The sequence below is a fragment of the Haliotis rufescens genome, unplaced genomic scaffold, assembly GCF_023055435.1.
Source record: "Haliotis rufescens isolate VD_foot unplaced genomic scaffold, xgHalRufe1.0.p SCAF_12, whole genome shotgun sequence".
NCBI classification, from domain to species: Eukaryota; Metazoa; Mollusca; class Gastropoda; order Lepetellida; family Haliotidae; genus Haliotis; species Haliotis rufescens.
The window spans coordinates 41,403,261-41,431,186 of NW_025963802.1; the positions used below are offsets into that span (position 1 = coordinate 41,403,261).

Genomic DNA, 27,926 nt, shown 5'->3' on the forward strand with positions numbered 1-27,926 from the left:
AACAACAGTTTGTTGAATAATTTCGTTTCCGATTTGGATTCGTGTTTTTCCAAATGAGTTTGTACTAATATTTTAGGGGGAATTGGATATGTTTTTACTGCAGATTTTACCACAGAATATTGTTATATTAGCCTGCAAATACCGAACGTTTTACAAACACCAACAACGCTGTACGCAATCAGGATTCAATGAGACGTATTCAGCCAAATTACAGTCCGACTCGCGATGAAAACATTAATCCTTACTACCAAAAATAGGGCTCTGGTACCAATTCTAACCCGTTTTTCCAAGGGGTTCGTTTGTTAGGAAATTATATTTTGGATCAAAATATTAATGGTTTTGTTTTAGAAATGAATTATATGTATGTATGCGTGCATAAATGTATCCCCCGATCAAAACAATTAAAAATATGTGCAATGTTATTCAAACTTAATACTTTTCGTATTTCCAATACATGTTGGTAGGGGATAATAGTGCATGATCACGAGTTATGACGATGCCAGCTCACACACATTGCTGTCTGTGACCAGACTAAAATTCTGTTACCAATCCTACCTATCAATTCACGGTTGATAGACACACATCCTGCTCACAAAGACCGGGACACACTGCGTTACATAATAGTACGGGCGGTATTACCTAATTCTAAGTCGGTATCACATATAAATACTTCGCCGCCTCGGCGTATTTTGATAACACATGAAGCCAGTGCAATATCAAGTAAGTCTCGTATTCATTGTCATTAATATACATGGACTATACCAGAAATGTAGCCACATCAATTCCGTTGCTGTGGATCATAAAGTGCTGATTTTGTCAATTGTAAGATATTTTTTTTACTGTTATAGTCATCAACTTCTTTTTTATTTCTTTAAAATATAATTATAACAAATAATATAAGGAGCCACGAATGTATATGGAGTAGGACGGACCCATTTGGCCGGGACGACCATTGCATTTTAACATTCAGACACAATCACTTCAAATAACGAATACAGAAAACAAATTTGGACTAGAGTGCATAGGGATCCGGGAAAGATGAGACGAAGATTTATCTTCCAAAACTGGCTCCCGCAGGAGATATACATTGTAGATATCGCTGCATTGAAATTGTATCACAATGCTTGCAGACCATTGTGACGTCATCGGTTACCATGACGTCACAATCATATGACATCACTAATGGCTCTGCCACTGACCTTGCTTATTACTGTCTACAAACTGAAACAGTTGGAAGAATGATGTTGGATGATAAATAAAATCTCATACTCGTGTCTTTTGATAACAAACACTCGTTGATGTATTTGATAACAAAAGGCACTCGGGTTAAATTCTCTATATAGACAGAGAAACACCTAAGGCAATTTCAGATACCTATCCCATTTGTTAAGATGATAATATGAATAATAGAAACTAATAGCAAAGGGAACACGTTTATTGTTTCTGTGGCAATAGTAGTTTTATTAAGATCTATGAAATAATTAAATGAATTAATTTATGAATATCTCATGCAATATTAAAACATAGTTCATTTTTATATCACTTGGTAAATTCATAGCTTTGTTTAACTTTTACAGATTTCGGGAAAATGAAAGGTCTGCTAATCCTTCTTGCGTGTGTCGTTGCCACGGCAACAGTTGATGGTTATGTTGTACCAGTGGTCCGTTACTTACGCCCCGTGATCTTCCGTCCTCGGCCCGTCGTAAATAACTACAGGGCGGTTCAGCGAACAGTGAGACCGAAATCCAACAGCTACAACCCCGTTTCCGGAGGTTCTGATGCATTTGATTATGGTAAGTTTTTTTGTATGTTCTAACCAATCAACGCCGCCATTTGCTTCGCAGTCAGTTAGTCGCGCCAGAACCCCCATGGGTATATTTAGGATGGGACTCAACCCACTAAAGTACAAGAATTTGTACTTTACTAAGGAAGAGTTATCCTAAATATAACAATGGTTACATTTGACCACTTTTCAAATGGCATTTAGGGGCGGTCGGGTAGCCTATTGGTTGAAACGTTCGCTCGTCACGCCAAAGACCCGGGTTCGATTGCCGACATGGGTACAATGTGTAAAGCCCATTTCTGGTGTCCCACACCGTGATCGTGCTGGAATATTGCTAAAAGCGGCATAAAACCAACTCACTCACTCCAGATGGCATTGTGTGTGCATAGCTTTCGGCCATGGGAGGCGTGCCAATGTACTCTTATCAGAGGGGTACACAAACTACGTGATCTAGACTAACAGTTGTCGGACTTTCATATTGGTAGAAATGGTTGAGTGGGTTATAACGGTGACTTTGTGTGCTGGCTCTTTGGTGCCCCACTCTTGAGTATGGTTTCGTATCCCAGAAGATCCTCAACTAAAACGGTATCAGAATCTGTACTTTACTAAGAAAGTGTTATCCGAATTATAACATTTGTTACATTTGACCTCTTTCTAAATGGCATTGCGTGTTCATTACTGACATGGGTTTAAAAGCTGCGTGAACAGAACTCACTTAACTTAATCTAAGCCTTTATTGTTGCTCAAATTATTGCTATTCAGCACAGACACTGATGGCATTTTCTCAACGTCAAACATATACATGTATGGACATCTTATGATGCAGTGAATTGCAATGAAGCTGGGATATTTCTCTTTTGATACTTTTGTTACTGGCGGAAGCTAAACGTAGTGAGAGACGCGTTTTTCGCTACTTCATGAAGTTTTTAACGAAGGACACCATTATGGGTTCCATTGTACCAATGTTGGGAATTAAACCCCAGATGCCCTTCAGCGTGACGATCGAACGCCTTAACCACTGGGCTACCCCTCCTTTATAATAAATACTGGATTGTCTGGTCCAAGCTCGATTATTTACAGGCTACCGTCATATAGCTGAAATAATTGCTGAGTGTGGCGTTAAACAACAAACAAACAAACAAACAAACAATAATACAATAAAAACTATCAGGAATTAATTGCATCTCATAAACAAGACATTACAATGATCAAAATAACTACATGGAGTTTTCACCTTAAATGCAATGAACTGTTTTACACATAGGATGTATCGATTCCACGGATACGATGATCGTGTACAGAATAAACATGTTATATACTGCAGTTATATTTTTTATGGAAAATGGAAAGAATAATTAGCAAGACTATTCAGATTCATCTAAACCGTGAACAAAGTCATATATCGCTGTGAATGTTTTGGTCATAGAAGTTTGGTAAAATCAAATCAAGATCTGATGTGAGATAAGATAAAGAGACAAGTTGACTGCGGGAGAATGAACACTTCCCTGAACGATATCCACTGAACATGGGTAACATTAGCTGAACATTAATTAGCGAACTATGGAAATGGTCAAGTTTGCAGATGTCTGTAAATATTTGAGACTAGACAAACCAGAAACTGAAGGCATTAGCAACGCCGACACGATCGGGACCGATGCCTTGCTGTCATCAATATCAGAAAGCCTGACCAATCTATCCAACTTTACCTTTCGTGTCGATAATCTAATCAGGACAAACTAAGAAATTAATGACGTCTTTCTCCATACTGTATAAACATGAAAATCAATTGAGATATCTGGATTTTTAAAATGATTATTTCAGCATACACTGGGACAAAAGAATTTGACCTCAGGTTTTACATCCAAATAATTATCTACTTGATGTCCTGAGAAGAAATGAGTTCTAAACCAAGTGCAGACTCCTCCTTTCAGAGCAAAAGTGACTGAGCGATATTTATCTAATCCTTCACAGATAGAACAGTCGGGTAAATAAAACTAAACCCAGTATATGTCATTTTCAAAAAGGTAAACCAAAAATATGACATTGTCAGCTCAGCATCAGTGAATGATATTCATTTTTCTTGTATATCATATTATTTTTTGTTGCAGCCGTGTCTGGTAGTTTGGGATCAATACTGAGCCTCTGAGCCTTCGAGCCTCTGAGCCTCTGAGACTCCAGGAGGCCGTGTCAAGACAGATATTGCCGGAGAAATGAACCCAGTTGACAATTTGTCATATTTGGTATATTAAACATTTGTAATAAATGCAGTTATATGTTCTGGACGTATTTGTTTCCACTGTGTCGTGAGGAATAAGCCAGGTTGTCTTCCTAGCCAAGGCAAAAATATCTGAGTTACGAAGTCGGATTTAACGAATAGACGGATATAACGAATAATCACATATAATGATTCTAAGTGAGACCCACACCCAACACAGACAATCACGAACTGATTAAGGGTTCTTTGGATGAATACGGAGTTGCCAAGAGATTTAATGGATGGCAAGATTTGTCGAAACCTGAAAGTGAATAAGATCGGTCAGGGTAACAGGTGAGGTAAAATGGGGTTTAACCTCGCGTTCAAGATTATTACACTCAGGTAGCGACGTGGGGGACGAGGGAAAAGATGTAAAGAGCATTGCGTCCCATTGAATATGTCAAATTTTGAATTTACAGAAAACTTAAAATAGTAGTAAGACAATTACATCGGACATGTTATTATTACTTACAAATATACCCGTGAAGATCTAGGTTAGAATAGGTCTTCAGCAACCCATGCTTGCCGTAAAAGGCGACTATGTCGCGAGAGGCGACTAACGGGATCGGGTGGTCATGATCAGGCCCGCTGACTTGGTTGAAGCATGTGATCGATCCTAATGGCGTGGATTGATGCTCATGATGTCAATCGCTGGATTGTCTGGTCCAGACTCGATTATTTACAGACTGCCGTCATATAGCTGGAATATTGCCGAGTGCGGCGTTGAACAACAAACAAACAAAACTTACAACAAGGCCCATTTCTTCCCTTCACCTATAAGTGTTTTTTCCTATTGGTATGATCAATTACATAAGAATGGCTAAATCTTACTGGGATCAAATCTTTAACCCACATTTATGTCTTACATCTATATATATTATGGTGAAAGTATTTGCTGAAGGCATATTGGTGATGGGAAGAACAATGTCGCTTCCTATAACCTCACCTGTACATTTAATGGACAGATAGGATGCAGTTCGATCTCTTGATAAAAGTGAGCACTCATTTTTTTCACAAAACAGACACACACATACATACACACACATTCTCCCTCACACACACACCACACACACACTCACACATACTTTCTCCCTCGCACACACATACACTCTCTCTCACTCAAACACACACTAGTGCTCTCTCTCCCACGCACCCTCTCTCTCATACAAACAGACACAAGCACTCTCTCTCACACACACAAGCGCTCTCTCTCTCTCACACACTCTCTCTTACACAAACACACACCGGTGCTCTCTCTCTCTCTCTCACACACACACACTTTCTCTCTCTCTCTCTCTCTCTCTCTCTCTCTCTCTCTCTCTCTCTCACACACACACACATATACACTCTCTCACACACACAAACACACACTAGTGCTCTCAAACACACACACTCTCTCACACACAAACACACACCAGTGCTCTCAAACACACACACAGCACACACACACTCACACACACTCTCGCTGACACACACATACACTCTCTCTCTCACACACAAACACAGACTAGTGCTCTCTCACACACAAACACACACCAGTGCTCTCTCACACAAACGCCCCCTCTCTCACACAAATACACACTAGCGCTCTCTCTCACACTCACAGACTACACACACACTCACACACACTCTCTCTCACACAAATACACACTAGTGCTCTCTCACACACTCTCTCTCACAGAAACACACACTAGTGCTCTCTCTCACACACACACTCTCTTCTCACAAACACACACTAGTACTCTCTCTCACACACACACATTCTCTCACACAAACACCAATGTTCTCTCTCACATACACTCTCTCACACAAACACTCACACACACACTCTCTCTCACACATACACACACACTCTCTCACACACAAACACACACTAGTGCTTTCTCTCTCACACACACCCTCTCTCACACACAAATACACACTAGTGCTCTCTCTCACACCCTCCCTTCACACAAACACACACTAGTACTCTCTCTCACAAACGCTCTCTCACACATACACACACAAGTTCTCTCTCACACACACACACTCTCTCTCACACAAACACACATACTCTCTCTCTCTCTCTCTCTCACACACAAACACACACACACACACTCTCTCTCTCTCTTATACACACCACACATATTCTCCCACACCACACACAATCTCACATACACACGGAATGTGTGTACATGCACCGAACATCATGTCGTGATCTTCAAGGCTCTGACATTAGTGGTGGTAGAAATATTTCAAAATATTCTTATTGTTCGGAAAATGGTGTTGTACATATATTTTATGTCTGTTTTAATGAATTTTGTCAATCGTCAATGGAGAATGATATGATAGCTAAGAGACTGGACATTTATTATAGGGGCTGGGTGGGGAGTTGAGATGGGGTTGGTCTTTGGACTGTATCATATTTTGCTATCCGGTCCCCCAAAATACATGTCAACACAACCACCCCACCCCCACCCCACCCCACCCCCCCCCCCACTCCCCCCCCCCCCCCACCCCACACACACACACACTCACACACACACACACACACACCCCACACCCCTCCAACCTAATTTATGACCAGTCCCTAAATATTGTTCAAATATTTAACTTTTAGTTTGACATAAAGTCGAACTGTGTCATTGTTTCGTGCTCCCGGGTCTTCCCCTCATAGTTGTGAAAAAATTGTGCCGACCACCTCTTTTGATGTGTCGTATTTTCATGACTCCCCTTAATCTCACCGACCGCAACGCGCCAAGGAATATTAAGGATAGCAACTTCAATCTTTATTGTACACACGGTTTTAGGGCTGCTTCTTGCTCTTTAAAATGTGAATGAACATGTCACATATACTTGTATATAGACGTATCAATGAAGCCAGAAATACCTGGACATGTAAGAGTGTACGTCCAAGTAGTAGTTTCATGTATTCTGCTGATTTACCTGTGACGCCACAAAGACACCCTTCATGAGTCCCAGTTATAAATAATCAAAATAATTGTTTCCTAATGAAAATAAAATATGTAACAAGCGCACATAAAAATACGTCGGTTGGAGATTGGATTCTCTGTGCTGGGACTTAAAAGGAACCCTGTGACGGAAGATGAAATATTTCTATTCAAGTGTCAGACACTGTATGTTGATAGTGCTTTTTTAAACGTTTATAAAATAATTCTTATGCTTATCCAATTTAAACATATGATACGCCATGTAAAACCGATCGGTTGCTATATGGTAATAAAAGCTTTACCTTCACAAATCACACAAATCGAAGAAATATACTGAGTATACCTACAATGTGTGGTATAATAGCTGTTATAACACTCAGCAGAGGGATGTAATTATAAAACTGTGTTATGTTTACGTGTTAAATATCTCCCTCTGAACATGTTACACATTGTAAGTGCCAGAAGCGGTTGTAAAGGTTCTGACCCGTGAATCCTGATCATCGATCCCAATTGCGTGGACTTGGTTGATGCATGTCATCGATCCCAACTGCGTGGATAGATGCTCATGATGTCAATAACTGGATGTCTGTAAATAATCGAGGCTGGACCAGACAATCCAGTGATTGACATCATGAGCATCGAGCCACGCAGTCGGGATAGATGACATGCATCAACAAAGTCAGCGTGACTGACCACCCGATCCCGTTAGTCGCCTTTTACGACAAGCGTAGTCGCCTTTCACGGCAAGTATGGGTTGCTGAAGACCTATTCTACCCCGGATCTTCACGGGTTACAACGTTTCGGAGTATATACTTATTCCTTCATCGGGTGAGTTATATACCGGAAACGTTGTGTTCCTCATAACAAAGTAGTTAACACCCACAAATTCTAAATGCCTTTCAAAGACTTAATGTTTCATAAAATATCAACGAGTGAGTGAGTGGCTTGGTGAGTGAATGAGTGAGGAAAGAGGTCTGAGTAAAGGTTGCAGACATGCAGATAACTTACACGACTACATAATTGTCCATATTTGTGAGTGAGTGAGTTGGGTTTAAAGCCGCTTTTAACACTATTTCAGTTATATCACGACTTATCGGCTCAATGTGGGAGGAGAGCTCGAAGTGATGCAGGTCTCAGACATTTACCACTTCGGCGAAGCCCACGAGCACGAGTATGGTGCTGACAAACCTAGAAACATAATCGGGGCGAACCGGGATTCGAACCCACAATCATAGGTTTCTGGCGTGCCCAAGGGAGCAAATCTACACAGCGAATCGCGGTGCCTTGGCCGACTGGTCCATCCGTGCCCCCTGTACACATTTAAGTAACTATGTGCATTGGTATTCAAAGCTCATTACCAGTTCCATTCACGTGTGTGAATAAGATATGTTTAAACTAAAGCGTTTGGGTTCTGTTTAGGAGAAACATTTTGTTATTATTAAGACGAACACTACTGTGTTTTCAAATTCATTGAAGTCTTCAGAATAAACTCTCATCATGCAATCGACAGACTCAAGCCAGGATTGATTTGTCTTTATGGAAAACCTGGTGCCACAATCGTAGCTCGTGGGCCATATGCGATATATCTTTGAAAGTACTTAATGACCGGTCCGTTTCTCGGCCCGTCTCTCTCTATTTGTTTTTAGCGTCTGTACGTCCTCATCAGACCCTGAACACCCAAATGAATGATTGAGTTGGTTTCAATGGCACTTTGAACAGTATTTCAGTTATATCGCGGCTTGTCAGCTAGATGTGTGGGAGGACATCTCGAACAGAGTCTTTAAACAGCACGGGTATTGTACTGGCCAACCAAGAAGTACACTCTTCTAAAAAAGAAACGCACAGGTAGTATGCAGTTCATTGAACCTGAACTACACAAACAAATCCGGTATATATATATATATATATATATATATATATATATATATATATATATATATATATATATATATGTTACTTGAAAATGTTGGTGGCCTGATACATTGTATTCGACAAAGGGTTCGTCAAAACGCAGCCATTGTCGATTTGCAATTTCTTAGACAGCATTGTTTTCACACGATGTCATGGAGGTTAAGAGTAAAGCAAAATGCACGTGCAAGTTATGGCCCTTCGTAACTCGTGGTAGTTTCTATAAAAAGAAAGGCATAAGCAAATATTTTTCATTCAATTGTCAACATTTTTCAAGTGCCGAGACTCAGCGCGGATTGGGACCGACATACACAGTCCAATTCCACGGCAGACCGTCCGAGTACCGGCCGACCAAGAGTTACCACCCCTGCACAGGATCGCTAAATTCAACTGTTCCACCTGGTACTCGCAATGCCACAGCTACGAAAACTGCAGGACGCATCCTGTTTTGAGGGGGATATCGGTCCAGATTGTCAGGAACCATCTTCGCGAGGCTGAAATCTGACCCAGAAGACCAGTCATCGTTCCTGTTCTGAAACAGATCCATCGACAGCGACGTTTGCGTTGGTGCCATACCTTACAGCCTTGGAATATGAGAAACTGGAGACGAGTGGGGTTTAGCAATGAATCACAGTTTCTTCTTCACCGGCGAGAGTGAAGACAACGTTTTTGTCATCGTCGAAATGAGCGTTTTACCCCACACTGTGTACGTGAATTCGACGAATTCGGTGGCGATAGTGTCATGGTGTGGGTGGCCGTATCCTACACCACGAGATCTGACTTGGTTGTGGTTCAGGGAAATTTGACAGCAAATCGCTACATGACTCAAATTCTTCAACCTCACCTTCTTCCAATCATTGCCCGCCAGAGGGAGTTGTTTCAACAGGGAAACGCTCCACCGCACACAGCTCGTGTCACGGTAGACTACCTCATAATACCAACATCAACGACTTGCCCTGGCCGTCGAGATCTCCAGATTTCAACCCAATCGATCACCACATACACTCCCACAACTGGCCAACACATTACAAGCAGAATTCAGCAGGACAGAATTCATACACTTATCCAGATGCAGAGCCGTGATTGCTGCCCGGGGCGGTCAGAGAGGTACTGAGTTCAGCGCAACATTGTGGCCTTATGTGACATGCCAATGAAATGTTTTGAATTCCTTTGTACAACGACAACATGTGACTATCGAGCTCCAAAATTTCGTAATTGTATCTATGATATTAAATTAAATATATCGACTTTATTAGGCATAATATATTTACTAAAAATCTACCTGTGCTTTTCATTTTTTGAAGAGTGAATAGTCAGGCTGAACCTTGTCTCGCAACAAACATTATTACAGTCCAAGGGAGGCAACTCCGCACGGAAAATTGCGGCACTTCAGACCCCTATGCTCCAACACTGTATTTGACATAACGCGTAATAGTTTCTGTGGATTTTATGTTGACAGTGTACTCTGAATGTTTCCGAGAAGACAACACACCTTTTGCGTCATGCTGCGATGTGACCCACATGTGTACTTAGGGATCTTCTCAAAGGAGAAAAATTAATTTAGGATTGAAAGAGGATGAAATTATATATTTACTTATGCACATTGTGTGCTTGGCGGTTGCACCTGGTAGAGAAGGACACGCTCACCTTCTGCGAACACCAGGTGTCATCACTAATTTTCTGTTATCCATTCATATAATCACCATCACCATGGGCGGATACAGCTTTTTTTAAAAGGGGGGGCGGATACAGCTTTTTTTAAAAGGGGGGGTGGGGGGGGCACAATTAACATCAATTTATTGTCTTTGGTGGTAATTTATACAGAAATAAAGATTTTTATCGAAATAAAAAAGGGGGTGCGCTCTGTATCCGCCCATGATCACTATTTAGCCTTTTATTTCCAATGAAATCTGTTTCAGCAGGCACTGATTATTCTCCGACGTTGACGTTACATGTGTGCTTTCAATTCACAGAAAACATGTCATGACAATAAACTAGTTTAATGTTAAATCGATGTGTTCAATAGTATTCAACTGTCCCCTGTTAAAACAATGTCTTGGTTTAAATGTAGTGCATGTATTACAATGTTTATGATATTTAGTTTTAAGTGGGGCGAGGGCTCGAAACAGAAACACATCCGCCTTTCTTTATTCCGCATCACTGAACTTTTGACAAGGCCCCAAGGCAAGTAACAGTAAAAGCCTATGTGGCACGTCAATCAAGTCCAACGTCGTGCCCACAGGCGTCCTCACCAGCTTCGTTCGCGGAACTCCGTGCACTAGTGTCAGACCAATGAACATGCGCTTGGTGTGATGACAATCCTTACTTGAAATTTGTTAATAGCTGGAATATGAACCTAATCAGAAAGACAATCTAAAAGTGTAGATATTGCACACCGAATGCACATACAACATTTTACTTTAAAACAAATCAATTTGATTTTATCAGGGTATTGTTGCGTTAAATTCTCAGTTAAATATTTTATAAACTGACGACTCAACAGGAGAAACGTCGAGGTAGCACACCATCGTCAATTCACAATGATCGCACGAGAAGGCCTATGGACGGACGCAGTCATAACATACTTGTACATATATATTAAATACAACACGTATACAATAGTATTATAGTATTAAAGTTTTAAAATAGACGAGAATCATCTATAAAGTCTACTTGTGCACAACATATCCCTTCAAAGTTTATGCGAAATATAAATGTTACAATGTAATAAATATTCATAGTGCTGGTACATTTAAATGGAATACGGCGATTGTGCGTATTGCTCTTTTACGTATTACAGTGGTACCTCAATAATACAGCAACGGTTGTACGAGGCCCTCGCAAATAGTTCTAAGCCTGATTAACTCTCAACTCTGGGCCATAAAAAAGTGACCTAATCAATGTAGTACATTGTTTGAGCAGTTCATTTCAAGTGTATTTGGTCTGTTGAGGCCGTTTGTATAATAGTGACAGTCTGTTGAGGCCGTTTGTATAATAATGACAGTCTGTTGAATGTGATAGGAGTCCAAATGAACACAGAAATGGAAAGGAACGAGAACCGAGCAGTCATCAAGTTTTTGACTATAGAGAAAGTACTCCCCAAGAAATTCATGACCGCATGTAACATGTGTCAAGTACCACTTCTCCAGCACCAAAGAAATTCAAGTCTTTACGATCAGTGAAGAAAGTTATGACCCCTGTATTCTGGAATGCACAGGGTGTGATTCTTGTTGATAACTTAGAAAGTCAAAAGACTATCACTGGTGCCTGCTATGGTGATTTGTGTCATAGCCTGAGAGATTCTGTCAAAGAAAAGCGGCGAGGATCGCTGACTGCTGGAGTTCTACTTTTTCATGATAATGCCTCTTCTATACCTCTCCACTTGCAAAGGCTGCTGTGCGACAAGGTGGGTTCGAAGAGCTATCCCACCCTCCATACTCGCCAGACCTGACACCAAGTGATTTACACCTGTTTCCTAAACTGAAAGAACGCGTTCATGGAAAGCGCTATGACCACAACGATGACCTCAAGGCTGCCTTGAATGCGTATTTCAGGGTGGCTTCAGAAAACGTATTCCTGACTGGAATTCAAAAGCTTCACTATCGATATGAGAAGTGTATTGAAAGATAATGGGAGATTATGTTGAACCGTTGTTACGTATTACAATGATACGTCAAAGGTTGTGACGTATTACAATACTACAGTAGCGGTTATGACGCATTACAATAATACAGCAATGGTTGTGACGCATTACAATAATACAGTAACGGTTGTGACGCATTACAATAATACAGCAACGGTTGTGACGCATTACAATGATACAACAACGGTTGTAACCTTCTACAAAAGTACAGCAACGTCTGTAACGTATTACAAAAAATACAGCAACGGTTGTGACCTATTACAATAATACAGCAACGGTTGTGACGTATTACAATATTACAGCAACGGTTGTAACCTTCTACAAAAGTACAGCAACGTCTGTAACGTATTACAAAAAATACAGCAACGGTTGTGACCAATTACAATAATACAGCAACGGTTGTGACGTATTACAATATTACAGTAACGGTTGTGACCTATTACAATAATACAGCAACGGTTGTAACCTTCTACAAAAGTACAGCAACGTCTGTAACGTATTACAAAAAATACAGCAACGGTTGTGACCTATTACAATAATACAGCAACGGTTGTGACGTATTACAATATTACAGTAACGGTTGTGACCTATTACAATAATACAGCAACGGTTGTAACCTTCTACAAAAGTACAGCAACGTCTGTAACGTATTACAAAAAATACAGTAATGGTTGTGACCTATTACAATAATATAGCAACGGTTGTGACGCATTACAATATTACAGTAACGGTTGTGACGTATTACAATAATACAGCAACGGTTGCGACGTATTATAATATTACAGTAATGGTTATGACGTATTACAATACTACAGCAACGGTTGTGACGTATTACAGTATTACAGCAACGGTTGTGACGTATTACAATAATACAGCATCGGTTGTGACCTATTACAATAATACAGCATCGGTTGTGACGTATTACAATAATACAGCAACGGTTGCGACGTATTACAATATTAAAGTAACTGTTGTGACGTATTACAATATTACAGTAATGGTTATGACGTACTACAATAATACAGCAACGGTTGTGACGTATTACAATATTACAGCAACGGTTGTGACGTATTACAATAATATAGCATCGGTTGTAACGTACTACAAAATTACAACAACGGTTGTAACGTGTTACAATAATACAGAAACGGTTGTGACGTAATACATTATGACAGTAACGGTTGTGACGTCTTACAATAATACAGAAACGGTTGTGACGTATTTCAATAATATAGCAACGTTTGTGACGTTTACATTAATTATACAACAATTACATGACGTTTTTTTTGTATACATGTGTTTTAAACAGTACAGCAATGCTTGTGACGTGTTAAAATAGTATACAACAACGATGGTGGAGAATTACAAAATACATCAACGGTTTTGACATATTACAATTAAACAGATTTGGGAACGACGTATTAGCTTACCAATACAACGGTGGAGATGGCGTCTCAATAACTATGCCGGGATCATTTGCGGCCCTTAGCGCCAGGATCCAATGACCATGGGTTCGAGCCCTTATGTGTCAGCATCAGTGGTAAGCGTCTTTACGATAAGCGTATTTTTTAACATTCCCGTTAAACTGACACGCCGTCATGTAAAATGACCGAAATGCTGGTCAAAGAAGCGTTCAGCCAAACTCACTCATTCATCATATCAGTGAAAGAACCCACAGTCAATGTTTTAGTAACATACAATAACACAAATCTTGTGACAACAAAATTTTATTCATCAAACTGACAAGAACAAAGACCTGAATAACATGAGTATTGTTTCTATCCAATATACATTTGACAGTGTAACAAAAATAAATGTACTCGAGATCAAGTTTGTGGGACGAATGAATGAATAAGTATTGTTTTACGCCGCATCAGCAATATTACAGCTACTCGCAGCTTGTGGGACTAAATAAGGACATGGATAGTATATTTTGTATGATTATCCTAATATTAATGGGTATATTTTGCGATGAATACATACATGAAGATCAAGTACAAAGGGACATTTTTTATTATTATTTTTTTCAGCAGACTATTGACAGACAAGAAACACGCGACACTCGTTTCCCGTAGTATTACCGACAGTGTAAAGCCAAGGCTGTTTCTTCTCATGATCCAGATACTATGCCAATGGCGCAAATCTCTCCTCTCTAGCCATTTCAAAGTCCACAGGACCTCTATCATAGTTCCACCCGCAGGATCCATATTGTCTGCTGGACCCGCTACACGAACATGGACGAATAGGATCAATAGGATCGATGGGATCAATAGGACCAATCGGATCATATGGACCAATAGGATCGATAGGAAACCTAGGACGAAGTTGCTCCTCCAACACCGCCCGTCTGCGACCACGCCATTGGTTGTTGGGACAATACCGTGAGCGACTTCTTCTTCCGGACACACAGCTACTCCATTGTCCCCAGCTTGACCAACTACATCCTCCACATTTACGACTCTGTGAGCTCTGACCAGTGCAGCCACAGGTCTTGCATGAGCGTCTCCTACTTTGTCTGTTGGAGTAGCATGTTCCCCAGGACGTCCAGGTGTTCCAGGTGCCTGTGCTCGGCTCATTCCAGTGGTTGAGGTTAATTTCACCCAGTGAACCGCATGAGACCCTGGAAAATAGGTTAAATTCACAAAATTCCTTATTATAAGTGTGGATGAGCAAAACGGGTATTTTTGCTGTATACGTGTTAATAAAATTTTGCAAGTGAAAATTCACATTGTTTTATAAACGCAAAGTATTGAATGCTACTTACGGAGATCCCTTGATGAAAGCGTTCTTCTGAATCTTGTAGGTGTCCGTATTGTCGCACACTACCCTGGACAGACTGGCTTTCCGGATCTCATTCAGCTGGTCTGATAATAATCATAATTGTATACATTAAAGAAACTGATACTTTTAATTATAACCTATGACTCAAGAGTAACATTACTTGTGAGATTTTTAAGCATACAAAACTTATGTATAACCACTTCATTTTTTCCACATAGATCCTTATACCGTTGTCCAGCAAGGCTTGGTACAGTATATATATATATATATATATATATATATATATATATATATATATATATATATATATAGTAGGCGGAAGATCAACAGTAACAACAATTGCGTATGTGATCAGAGAGAGATTAACATGAGGCAAATTAATTTTTTGTCAATTTTCCTCCCGACTATCCAAGTCGATCGTTAGCGAAAGCAGAACTACATCGACAGAAAAAACCTCCTTCACTTATGTTGATAAATCGTTATAAAAGCGATGTTACATATACTTTGCCTGCCTCAAATATATACATAACACAACTCTCCATTCATTATCCATCATACGTATAATCGTACATATAATCATTTTACAAATGATTGAGTTTATTGTAATTCAATACCACTAACTGTCGCAACATAATATAACTCACTCGGAGTAAATTTCACATATGCGTTGTTCTCTTCAAACCAGAATCGGTCTCCTTCCTTCAGGGCCTGGAACTGCTTCCCAAGGAGACAGGTAAATGTCGGTCCCAGAAGTCCTCCTGGAACAGGCTTCTCAGACAGAGCCCCAGGAAACAGGTCAATGTCGTCGATGTGTCTGGAAAGAGACATGTAACTATGGATCGGTGTGATTCAGGGTGTTGGCTCAAAGGCGTTTACATCTGCAGAAAAAGCACTCTCTACGTCTTTTCTACTTGTCAGCTTCCGCCACTTTTTACATATTCCCGCGGTATCACGGCAGAGGAAGACGGAGGGGGCACAACCAGTAATGGCTTCACATATTTTACCTATGTGGGAATTAGAACCCGGGCCTTCGGCATGACGAGCGAACGCTCTAACCGTTTGGCTCTCCCACTTTCCACAAAAACATTTAAATAAAACAGTAGTCCCAAAGAGCAAAAATGAGAGTTCTGATTAACTGTTCTGTCTACCAACTGATTATATAAATAGTAAGCGGTCTTTCCATTTCATTATCAATTATTGTTATATTAGACTCAAAGGAAGCTGTTGTTAAGAAGAAGTACAGCTAAATGCACATGTACAATTACATATACTTTACTACCTGATTCAATAGAAAATATATTCTTCTGAAAAGGGACCGCACTCACTTATAAACGCTCTTCAAAAGGTTCGCTGTAGTTGTTGTGTGTGTCGTGGAGGCCAGACCGGCGAAGGATGTAGCTGTTGGAACGTTACAGTACTTCCTCCACTTGGTGTAAGACGGTAGCCCGTGGTCTCTTCCTCTCTGGATGTTGAGAGCTGCCAGGTCCAGACTATTGCCGTTACTGTCAGCAAACAACTTGTCCGTGACCTCCTGCGTCAGTTTGTGTTCTGCATTCTGAACACCGTCCTTAACCAGCCCTCTACAATAATGGTCCACCTTCCTGTTGTTGGCGTTCAAAATGAGATTCGTGTTGCCGAAGGTCTTGCTTAGTTGGTCCTGGCCGAGATTACTATATGAAGAGCTGTAGCTAGCTAAGAAGCTGTGAATCATGGAGTGTCCCATTCTGAAAGCCGCCGTAGCGAAGGCGTTCCTGATGCTGGCGTCGGTCGTAGTGCTGTATACGTTGGCGTAACTGCTCCCAGATCCAATTGGCAAGCCATATTGGGTCATGGCTTGCTGGCCCATGATAATAGGCAAGTATTCATCGTACGTGATTTTCTGAAATCCCGAGTACATTTAATTTACATTCATTCGCAGTACATAGATATAACGTGATCAGTTTACATGTCATATTTACATGAGTGAGTGCGGTTGATCGATACATTAAACAGTACATCAGATAATCATGGCTTGTCAAGTTCTTACGAAAATCGTGCAGATTTTAGTCGCTGACCATTTTCGTGAAACCCAAGAGGATGAGTATGGTCAGACAGACCAAGAATCATAAGCGGAACGACTGTGAGAATCGCCCCCAAATCGATATTCGCACTAGATCTTTGGGTCCTCGTAATAATCGATAAAAGTTACAATAAATGAACATATAGACGGCGGCTGAAAAAATCTGTAAAATCTAGAAAACTAGAAAATACCAACCTGTATGATAGCGCCGACTATCTTCCTGGCTTCCTGGAAGATTCTCTCATCACTCCAGTGACAGTTCAGTTGCTTCAGCTTCCTTGCTATACGGTTGTGTTCTCTCATGAAGATGGTGTGCAGGCTCTGTAGAGTCGGGTTCTCATTCACTCGGTGGTCACCTTGAAAGATAATTGTTCCTTTAGGCCAAAACAAGTATTCTGGTCTTTTGGTGTTATTTTTATTTTCTGACAAGCTCATTTGCAAGGACGAAAAACGTTGTCTCCAGTATTAAAATGCCCTTGGCGCAGTGATTCATCAAAGTTCAATAGAGTTATGTATGAAGTACACTGGACAATCACGAAATGCCATATTATGTTCCCATGTACGCAACAACATGCATACCTTTTAAATTTCCAACGTTCTTCGATTAAATGATTCATAATGTTCTCAGATTATGAGCTAGAACATGAATATAAAAAGAGCAGAACACAATAGCTTATCACATCATGTTTAATGCATGATATTAATTATAACCATAGTACTATACTTTAATATTATGTCGAAACAGGGGGCACGGGTGGCCCAGTCATCTAAGGCTCCGCGATTCGCTGTGCAGAGTTGCGTCCCTTGGGCACGCCAGAAACCTATGATTGCGGGTTCGAATCCCGGTTCGCCCCGATTATGTTTCTAGGTTTGTCAGCGCCATACCCGTGCTCGTGGGTTTCACCGAAGTGGTAAACGTCTGAGACCTGCATCACTTCTGGCTTTCCTTCCACATTAAGCTGACACGCCGTGATATAACTGGAAAACTGTTAAAAGCGGCGTTTAACCAAACTCACTCACTCAGTGTGTGAAAACATCTGCACATATTTTGGTCCGTACACGCTCTACCTACCTGCTAGGAAACAGTAGCTGGGGCTGCTTGGTGTTGTACAACTTCGTTTTGAATCGCTTGGCAAGTGAGTCGATTTCATCTTCAGCTGACCTGAAACAAGGTTCAATGTAATTATAACTTCCTGAAAGATTGGATTGATTGCAGACTTAGATTTCATGTTTCCACGTAACCACGGAAGTTCTGCTTATCTGAAGAAAACTGTTATCGTAAGTCTCCCTGAAAATAATTATTAGTTCTTCACGATTGATGACTTGTTCACATCCTATGGTCCCATTGTTTCGATGGTTTCATTGCATTCTCCGAAATATTGTAGGTAACGTCTTTCATTGTTAATGACGGAAGAACTTGTGTGACCTCAACCACTCTTCTACCAGACTTCCATGCGGCCAGCATAGTACTTCCGCCACAGGTCAGCGCCATGTGATGATTTGTCACATCTTACTCAGTCTATACAAATATTGCATATGTTTTTCATATGTTTCATTTTGACGAGTCTACGCATCTTGATAAACATATGTCATATAATATTAAACTTAATTGAGAAATATCACAAAAATTGAAAAACTATTTCCATTTGCGTAGTTATCTCTTGTTAACATTGGTTGTACGGCTCCACGTGCTGTCATCGAAGCCCAACGGAGACCTAGCGATATGGTCATATAATTTGATGTACAAATTATATTGTCATGCACCTCACTGTCGCAGTTTAAGGGTAATTATGCAAACCAATATGCAAAACACACCGAAAGGCTTGCATAAGGCCAGTCTGTTCTGATTTCAGAATGAACGAGTTTGATTACAAAGAAGAGAAACGTCCGGTCGCGTGATATGCAAATTAGCCTGTGGCAGTGGTGTAATGTTAAGTTATCACTGCCCCGGAGTGTGGACTTCAAAACAGAATTGTACAAGCAGATGAAAATTTTCGAGACCCGAAAATCAACGCCAATACCTCTTGCAAGAACTATGACATATATCATATATATACTATACAATATAATAGGCGCTACTCGAAATTATATTTAATATGTTTGTGTGTGTGTTTGTTATTTAACACCGCACTCAGCAATATTCCAGCTCTATGACGGCGGTCTGTAAAAAATCGAATCCAGACCAGACAATCCAGTGAATGACATCATGAGCACCGATCCACGCAATTGGGATACGGTGACATGCATCAACCAAGTCAGCGAGCCTAACCATCCGATCCCGTTAGTCGCGTCTTACGACAAGCATAGTCGCCGTTTACGGCGTTCGGTTGCTGAAGACCTATTCTATCCCGGATCTTCACGGGTCACATTTAATGTGACAGTGGTGAATTATCGAATTCTGTGAAGCGTGTTTTTATTTCTATCTGAACTCTGATTAGATGTTACTTTCGTTTATATTATCACCGAAAGCTTGACTTGGGAACATGGAATAAATGAGTCATAAGTTTGAGGAAATGAAAACATTATTATGATGATCGTTCCTACCGTCAACAAATGTGCGTAGCTTGTTCTGTTCCCCCTGTGACGACCCGTACACCTGTGAGGCGTCTATGTAGGCTGTGATCTGGTTCAGCTGTTCCACGGGAGCTGGAACAAGCATATTGTGCCATTGAAACATCGAGTATGTGTCACTGCACCATACGGGGCACGGGAAGGTGTCTCATGCGGCACAACTCGCCGAATGTCTTTCCATTAGACGTGCCTCCGTGGTCTTGTGGTAGAGCGTCCGCCCGGAGAGCGGAAGGTCCGGGGTTCGATCCCCGGCCGCGTCATACCAAAAGACGTTAAAAGATGGTACTTGTTGTTACCCTGTCTGGCGCTCGACATTCAGGGGCTAAAACAAGGACTGGTCGGCTCGGAGTCAGTATACTGTGTCTGAGTGGGGTATTCATGTTAACTGCGGCATGGTATCTCAGTGAGCTAGCACTATAAATCGGCATCAGTCCGGACTAGTACAAGCAGCCACACACACACACGTGCATGCACGTCGCTATATAAGTGCAATAATCTTGGACGCGACGTTAAACCCAATTTCACCTCACCTCACCTCATTAGACGTGCCCGAATCCTATGTCGTTGGTTCGAATCTCAGATTCGCCCTGATGCCTGTTTTGTCATGACTCCTGTTATACCTGTGCTCGATTATTATTACAATACAGTAAAGTACGGTTATAACGAACTCAAAGGGACTACTAATTTTAGTTCGTTATAACCGTAGTTCGTTATAAGTACATATACAGCATGACTACAGTGAGTGAGTGAGTGAGTTTGGTTAAACGCCGCTTTTAACAGTATTCCAGTTATATCGCGGCGTGGCAGCTTAATGTGGGAGGAAAGCCCGAAGTGATGCAGGTCACAGACGTTTACCACTTCGGTGAAACCCACGGGCACGGGTACGGTGCTGACAAACCTAGAAACATAATCGGGGCGAACCGGGATTCGAACCAACAATCATAGATTTCTGGCGTGCCCAAGGGACGCAACTCTGCACAGCGAATCGCGGCGCCTTAGACGAATGGGCCACCCGTGCCCCCTAGCATGACTACAGCAAGTAGTCGGGGCCAAAAAGTAAGTTCGTTATATCCGTCAGTTCGTTATAAGCGTGCTCGTTATAACCGTAGTTTACAAAAATGGTAAACGTCTAAGATTTGCATCACTTCGGACTTCATCTCACATTAAGCTGACATACCCTGATACAAATGAAATACTGTTCAAAGCGGCGTAAAACCCAACTCACGGCACCACACCGTGTCACCCGTATATAACGTCATAATATCTTATAAAAGTATGTGTATCACATTACCTGCTTGGCAGTCGGCGTTCGCTACTTGAACCGAGCGCACGAAGTTCATGCAGGTTGACCTGAAGTGTCGATCGGGTTGTGGAATATCGATGGGGAAGCACTGGGGCCTGCAAGGACCAAATACTGATCGTTACAAAACAACAAAGGATCAATGTGACAGAGTGTATACATTTAAAGCTTTAATAAAGACTTACCACTATTGTGTGTGTTCTGGAATGGTAGTATTAAGACCAAGAAAAGTAAATAAGGTCTCATTTATATAAAGTACTAATATAGAATATCATCATGATCGCGACGACGTTTGTTTTGATGAGAAGCGCACAGCTAGTCAGAACATAGTGTGTCGAGACATTTTCACGTTCTTATCGCTATCATTGCGATCTTAGTTTTGTGTACGTCGGAAAATACAATTTTCAATTATGTAATATACAAACAATTACAAGTAAAGTAATCATTGATTCCCAAAATGTCTGACGGAACGATAAAGGTTGACGGGCAAATGCGGATAATGTATAGGAGCCTAGGTATAATTGTAATGTGCCCACCTGTTGAATGGACGTGATAGCGGTGGTGCTCTAAATGCTGCTCTCTTTCCTTTATGAAAGCTAGAACCACAGCACCCAATAGAACCGCCATACGGACCTGTATCGAAAAGGACATAAGTAGGAATAGTACAATGGGTTTGCCTCGGTTATGTTGACATGTTAGCTCGGCCCCACAATGCACTTGTGGAATGTTTCACGTGATTACATTGAAGCAAATTAATAAAAAAATAATTTAAAAAACCTTATTGCTTCATGGGTTTATGGATAACCACACAATGAACTGATAAGGAAATATGACCTTTTTAAATAATAAACTACGCATTTTAGTGATGTTGTATTATGTTTAAAACATAAATATGTCTCTTAACCTAAGGGCACAGGCATTCGAGTGGAACAGCCCGTCAGTTAGCCCTGTTCCAGGATTTTCAATTTACGGCAAGTAAAACACTGTCTCCAATAAAACTCTGATTAGTTTTAAATTCGGCATCTTAGAAATGTACCTCCATGCGTAGTGTTATAAAGTTTGCCCTGAACTATTATAATCATCCTTGTGCTTCATCAATACTAGTTTATTACACTACACACAGGGGTAGAGCAAATTTCATTTCTTAAATATCATCTTCACAAAAGCTTTTACTCTTACTTCCAGACAGCTGCTGTGTTGGCGTGCTGGTGATGTCGTGATCCAGGAACTGACCCCACTGCATCAACATGTGGGTGTAGGAGGCGTGGCGGTCAGCGTTTGTTGACGGGGTGTGGACAGTCGTGCTGACCAGGCGGGCACTGGGTAACTTTGAGGACGACCCTAGGGTGGCTTTTTCTCGTGGGGAAGAGACACCTAAAACAGATTCCAGATTTAGGAAACTTATATAAAGAGTGAGTGAATTAGGTTTAACGCCACTTTTAACAGTATTCCAGCGGCGTGTCAGCTTTATGTTGGAGGAAAGCCCGAAGTAATGTAGGTCTCAGACATTTACCACATAGGTGAAACCCAAGAGCACGGGGATGGTGCTGACAAACCTAGAAACATAATCAGGGCGAACGGGATTCGAACCCACAATCATATGTTTCTGGCGTGCCAAAGGGACGCAACTCTGCACAGCGAATCGCGGCGTCTTAGACGACTAGGCCACCTGTGGTCCCCTTATATAAAGAACCGAATAACGAGATAATAATTACCATCACACCCCAAAGGATTATCCTACAAGACCACCATAGTATAATGTATACCCTGCGTAGTGAAATCATGTGCTCAATTAAAAATTCCACAGCCACTAATATGATAACAATATTAATCATAACATGACATCATAATGGCTTTGAATATGTATTTTAGAGAGAATGGGATTATTTGATTTCACCGATATAACCGATTTCAAAAGTACATCAGATAAATCCCCGCCGTGATATTGCTGGAATATTGCTAAGAGCGGCGTAAAACCATACTCACTCACTCACTCATCAGATAAATCACGGCATGTCAGCCTGATGTTATGGGAAATTCCGAATTGATGCAGGAGTTGCTTCCCCTTTGTTTAATCTTACAAGCACTGGTCTGGTGCTCAAAATCCTTAAAAAAGCATCAGGACAAATTGGGGATTCGAACCCACGATCATAGGTATCTGTTACGCCTAAAGAACGCAAATTCGCACAGGGCGCCTAACACGACTGGATCACCCGTGCCCCAACTTATATTAAAAAACATTGTGTAGAAAACATGTTCTCAAAATATTCACCGTCATCATAGTCTGGGATCAACCATCGCCTCATTGGAATGGATGCCTTGCCCCAGCTTGTGTGCGCCAGGTTGTTGCAGGAACCATCAGCTGTGCGGTACTTGGATGACCTGCTACACTTAAGGCTGGAAGCGCAGTTGAGCCTTGGGCCAAAACCACTCTTCAGGACCGAAGGGATGGCCTCTTGTGATATGTTCGCCCTGCATTAGTAAACGATGCCAATATTTAATTCTAAGTATGCCTTCGATTTAACGCCGCTTTGAACAGTATTCTATTTATCACCGCTTGTTATGGGTTGGGGAGCGCCGAAGACCTGGGTTCGATTCCCGACATGGGTACAATGTGTGAAGCCCATTTCTGGTGTCCCCCGCCGTGATTTTGCTGGAATATTGCTAAAAGCGGCGTAAAACCATACTCACTCACTCACTCACTAAGGGTTGAGGAGGACTCAAAGTGACACATATCGCAGGCGTGTACAACCTTGATGACACCAACGAGCTCGGTGTAGCTCCGCGGATCAAGATTGTGATTAATGTGGGATTCGAACCACGGCGGTCAGCGGATCCTGGCATTCTTTACAGCGAATTCTGGCACCCTTGGGCACTGGCCCAAGCGAACCAACCTCAAATTGTACAATATCTATAAAAACGAAAGTGTTCATATTTTTCAACAAAGGCTGAAAGTGCATTTATTTAATGTAACCATTGCTATTGTACCATGGTAGCATAATAAGGCGATGCATTGTGTCGAATATAAAGTGTTCTATGAAATAAGAGTTGCGTCCCTTAGGCACGCCAGAAACCTATGATTGTGGGTTCGAATCCCGGTTCGCCACGATTATGTTTCTAGATTTGTCAGCACCATACCCGTGCTCGTGGGTTTCACCGAAGTGGTGAACGTCTGAGACGCCGTGATATGACTGGAATACTGTTAAAAGCGGCGTTAAACCCAACTCACTCACTAAAATCTACGTTAAACGTTCTCGGCTTATTAAAAAAATTTAATCTGCAAGTAGTCACACGTAGTCATCAATCGTATGCAAGTATCATGGCTCGAAGTCCCGGTTAAGTGTAGGCAGACATAATAATATTATATTTCTCCTGATAGGAGAGCTATAATGTAGGGACAGAACTGGCTGTCGATATGACAGGATCTTTTGTCATGGAAATGTTTTGTCGCGTTTATGTACACACAAGGTGCAGTCTTGCCGAATGTCTTGAATATGAGGGCATTTATAACCGATCCTTGAATAAATATTACGTTTATTTTAACCGACAGTCTACCAACAATTTAGCCAATGGTCTTTCTCGACAGCGAAGGGTTACGAAGGACACTGGGACATACAAACAAAAGCAATTAACATTCGAGGACACTTCATACGGTTGAGTAAACTACGTACTTAGGACAGAACATGAAAAGGTAAATTTCCATATGACTGTTGTTAGGGTTGTAAGGGCGCTAGCCTCACCGCAGATAAAGAAGTTATACCAAATACGTATATGGATGTTTAATCCCACTTTATATATAAAACAACGCTTACAAACTAAAGTTATGCTTAACTGTTATTCGACCTTATTTATATACTACATATGCACCTGAAAAAAGAACCACTCCTACATTTGTAAACACTCTGGACGTCCTTTATTTATTTTTAAATGTCTACATATGACATTGACCTCATTTTGATCAAATGTTTAAGATTTCACTGATACCTGAAGGAAAGTAGTCATAATAATATTTGTGTATTTCAATATAGGTATGTCACTTTGTAAATCATAACAAACGTGTTTCAATAAACCAATAAATAAATAAATAAATAAATAGAGGACACAAGAGCAGAAGGGTGCTTAATTATTTTCCTGGTACATATTTAAAACATAAACGATGAATGGGAATTGTTTATCGTTTTTGTGATATCATGCGTTGTTTCGGTTTATGCATCGAAGCATCTTATCGTACTTCTGAAATGTGGCTACTTGACTTGACACTAAATAGTATAAAAGGCTCTATATTAAGGCGCCTATGCTTGTCCTAAGAGGCGACTAACGGGATCGGGTGGTCAGGCTCGCTGACTTGGTTGATGCATGTCATCGTATCCCAGTTGCGTGGAACGAAGCTCATGATGTCAATCACTGGATTGTCTGGTCCAGACTCGATTATTTACAGACCACCGTCATATAGCTGGAATATTGCTGAGTGTGGCGTTAAGCAACAAACTCACTCGCTCACTCACTCACTTTATATAAATAATTCAATTCGGAAGCATGCTTACGCCTGTAGCAACTGTGTAACTTGGAGGACATTGAGGCGATGGTTGTTTCCCTTGATAATACTCTCAGGTGCTGTGAATGTGAACTTGTTGAGCTGGTCCGTTGTAGAGCCAGGTTCTGATGCAGCTCGGTCTGTGGAAAGAAAAGGACATGACTCAATGTCGTGCTATTTGGAAGATGCAGGAAAACACATTCAGGTGTCTGTTTTCAATGACAATAACTAGAAATATATTTCGTAAAATGTCCATATACATGCACCTTACAATGATACTGCGTAGGATGGTTATATTACATCATGGGAAATCATGTATTCATTTATATTTATAAACACAAATCTCAGCTGGCTTAATATGAACCTTAACAAAATCAATAGTTTCAGAAGTTGTTTATTCAAAGTTACAAAATTCAAGGCCTCAGTAAAGCTTTCAAAACGTTTTATGGTAGACATGGGGAGGACATTTCCAAATTTGACGCATCAGGGACAAAAATTATGTCCGATGCAATTCCCTATTTTGACTTGTATCATATGTTCCCGTGTTTTTTTCAGGTGAACAATTGACTTGCCTTTGCATGTGTTTGTGACGGGTGCCACCGGTTGGGCAGGATATGCTCACCTTTTCGCGAACACCTAGTATCATTACTATTTGATAGTGATTGTGATAGTGATGTTCATGATATAGCTGGAATCGTACCATCGACTCTGCTTTATTATGCAGAGATTTCTTTTGGGTATGGCAAGGGTTTTGTCGCTTTATTTACACACCACGGCCTAAAGTTGTTACATAAAGGCGACAAGTCTTGTAGAACTGACTCTATGGTCTTTCGGAGTAACGCTCCATAACAGCGAGCAGCTATGTGCATTTAAAAGATTGGACCACGCTATTGCACCCTATGAGTCGTATCTCACCTAACGACTGAAAGGCACTTTCCTGACTCCGTTCTGCCTCAAGCTGAAATTGTGCCTGAGAAACAGCAACTTGCTGTTCGACTTTGTTCAGCCTGATACTCGCAGTGTTGAGGTTGCTGATGCTTGCTGCGTTGAGGTTGCTGATTCTCGCAGGGTTACTGTCGCTGATGCTTGCTTCTCTGAGGTTGCTGAGGCTTCCAGAGTTGACGCTGAGGGGGGCCAATGCTGCATTAGTTTTAGCCACCATCAGCAGCAGAATCAGCTGCGAACTAATCGCTGTCGGCTTCATCATTGTTGTTCTGCATAATGACAATAGAACACCGTTAACACTTAAAGTAGAGTGCGACGAATTACTAAATTGTTCTGTATAAACTGTGTATGATAGAGAAGAGTGAGTGAGTGAGTTTGGTGTTACGCCGCTTTTAGCAATATTCCAGCAATATCACGGCGGGGGACACCAGAAATGGGCTTCACACATTGTACCCATGTCGGGATTCGAACCCGGGTCTTCGGGACGATCGAAAGCTTTAACCACTAGGCTACCCGACCGCCCCTGATAGAGAAGAGGTTTAACAATGAACACATACAGTGTAACGTTTAATTATTTAAAGTGATGCACTGTCAAACCAATAAAGCATGTTAATGTAAATTATGAATATTAATTAAAAGGAGGTTTGAAAATGTAATTACACTAGAAGCGTCTTAATAAATAATTTGTATTTTAAATCTGTTGCGTTGAGCTATCTCATCGCTCACTGTAATTCTTAATAAAAACGGGAATATAACAAAATTTGTTGTTTCATTCCCGGCATATTGATCAATGTGTTGACTGAGTGGGATACACCGGTATATAAATATAGTCAGATGCGCAATATTACCTAGTTCTATAAATAGCGACATGTAGGTAAGTCAGTAATATGAACAATATAAATGTAATATAATATGTAAGTAATATGAACAATATAAAAATTAATCAATCCTGTTATCATCCTGTATAACACATGCACAGTAACGATAATCAACTCCTCGGTAAAACTTACCCGAGACAGAACAACGCTTGTACGTGTTTCCAGGACAGTGATATTCTTTATTATTCTTTCACTTGCGTCGAGGGTATTTATATCTTTACAGCCGCCTATCACATTGCCGATCCTCCCAATCGTCGGCGTATCCGCTTCTGAGGACAAATCAGCGAGAGGTACACAACTAGACTGCGACCAGCTGATGTAGCGAATGTGCGTCACATTT

The 27,926-nt window shown here is 41.0% G+C and overlaps 1 protein-coding gene and 1 long non-coding RNA gene across 2 annotated transcripts; one reads left to right on the top strand and one right to left on the bottom strand.

Annotated features, from left to right (window-relative positions):
• The first annotated feature begins 703 nt into the window (after positions 1–703).
• LOC124113896 lies at positions 704–4,041 on the top strand. Its single transcript, XR_006857817.2, has 3 exons — positions 704–720; positions 1,578–1,793; positions 3,892–4,041. It is a non-coding gene; the product is annotated as an uncharacterized LOC124113896 (long non-coding RNA).
• A 10,188-nt stretch (positions 4,042–14,229) lies between these two features.
• LOC124113902 (thyroid peroxidase-like) lies at positions 14,230–27,790 on the bottom strand. The gene is made up of 14 exons (XM_046474379.2): positions 27,719–27,790; positions 26,679–26,977; positions 25,774–25,903; positions 23,502–23,701; positions 22,409–22,603; positions 21,766–21,862; positions 21,221–21,327; positions 19,903–20,004; positions 18,431–18,520; positions 17,554–17,714; positions 16,625–17,178; positions 15,944–16,113; positions 15,283–15,382; positions 14,230–15,138 (listed from the first exon to the last, which is right to left on the bottom strand). The coding sequence occupies exons 2-14, from the start codon at positions 26,968–26,970 to the stop codon at positions 14,643–14,645; spliced, it is 2,694 nt and encodes an 897-aa protein (XP_046330335.2). The 5' UTR covers positions 26,971–26,977; positions 27,719–27,790; the 3' UTR covers positions 14,230–14,642.
• Positions 27,791–27,926: the final 136 nt, after the last annotated feature.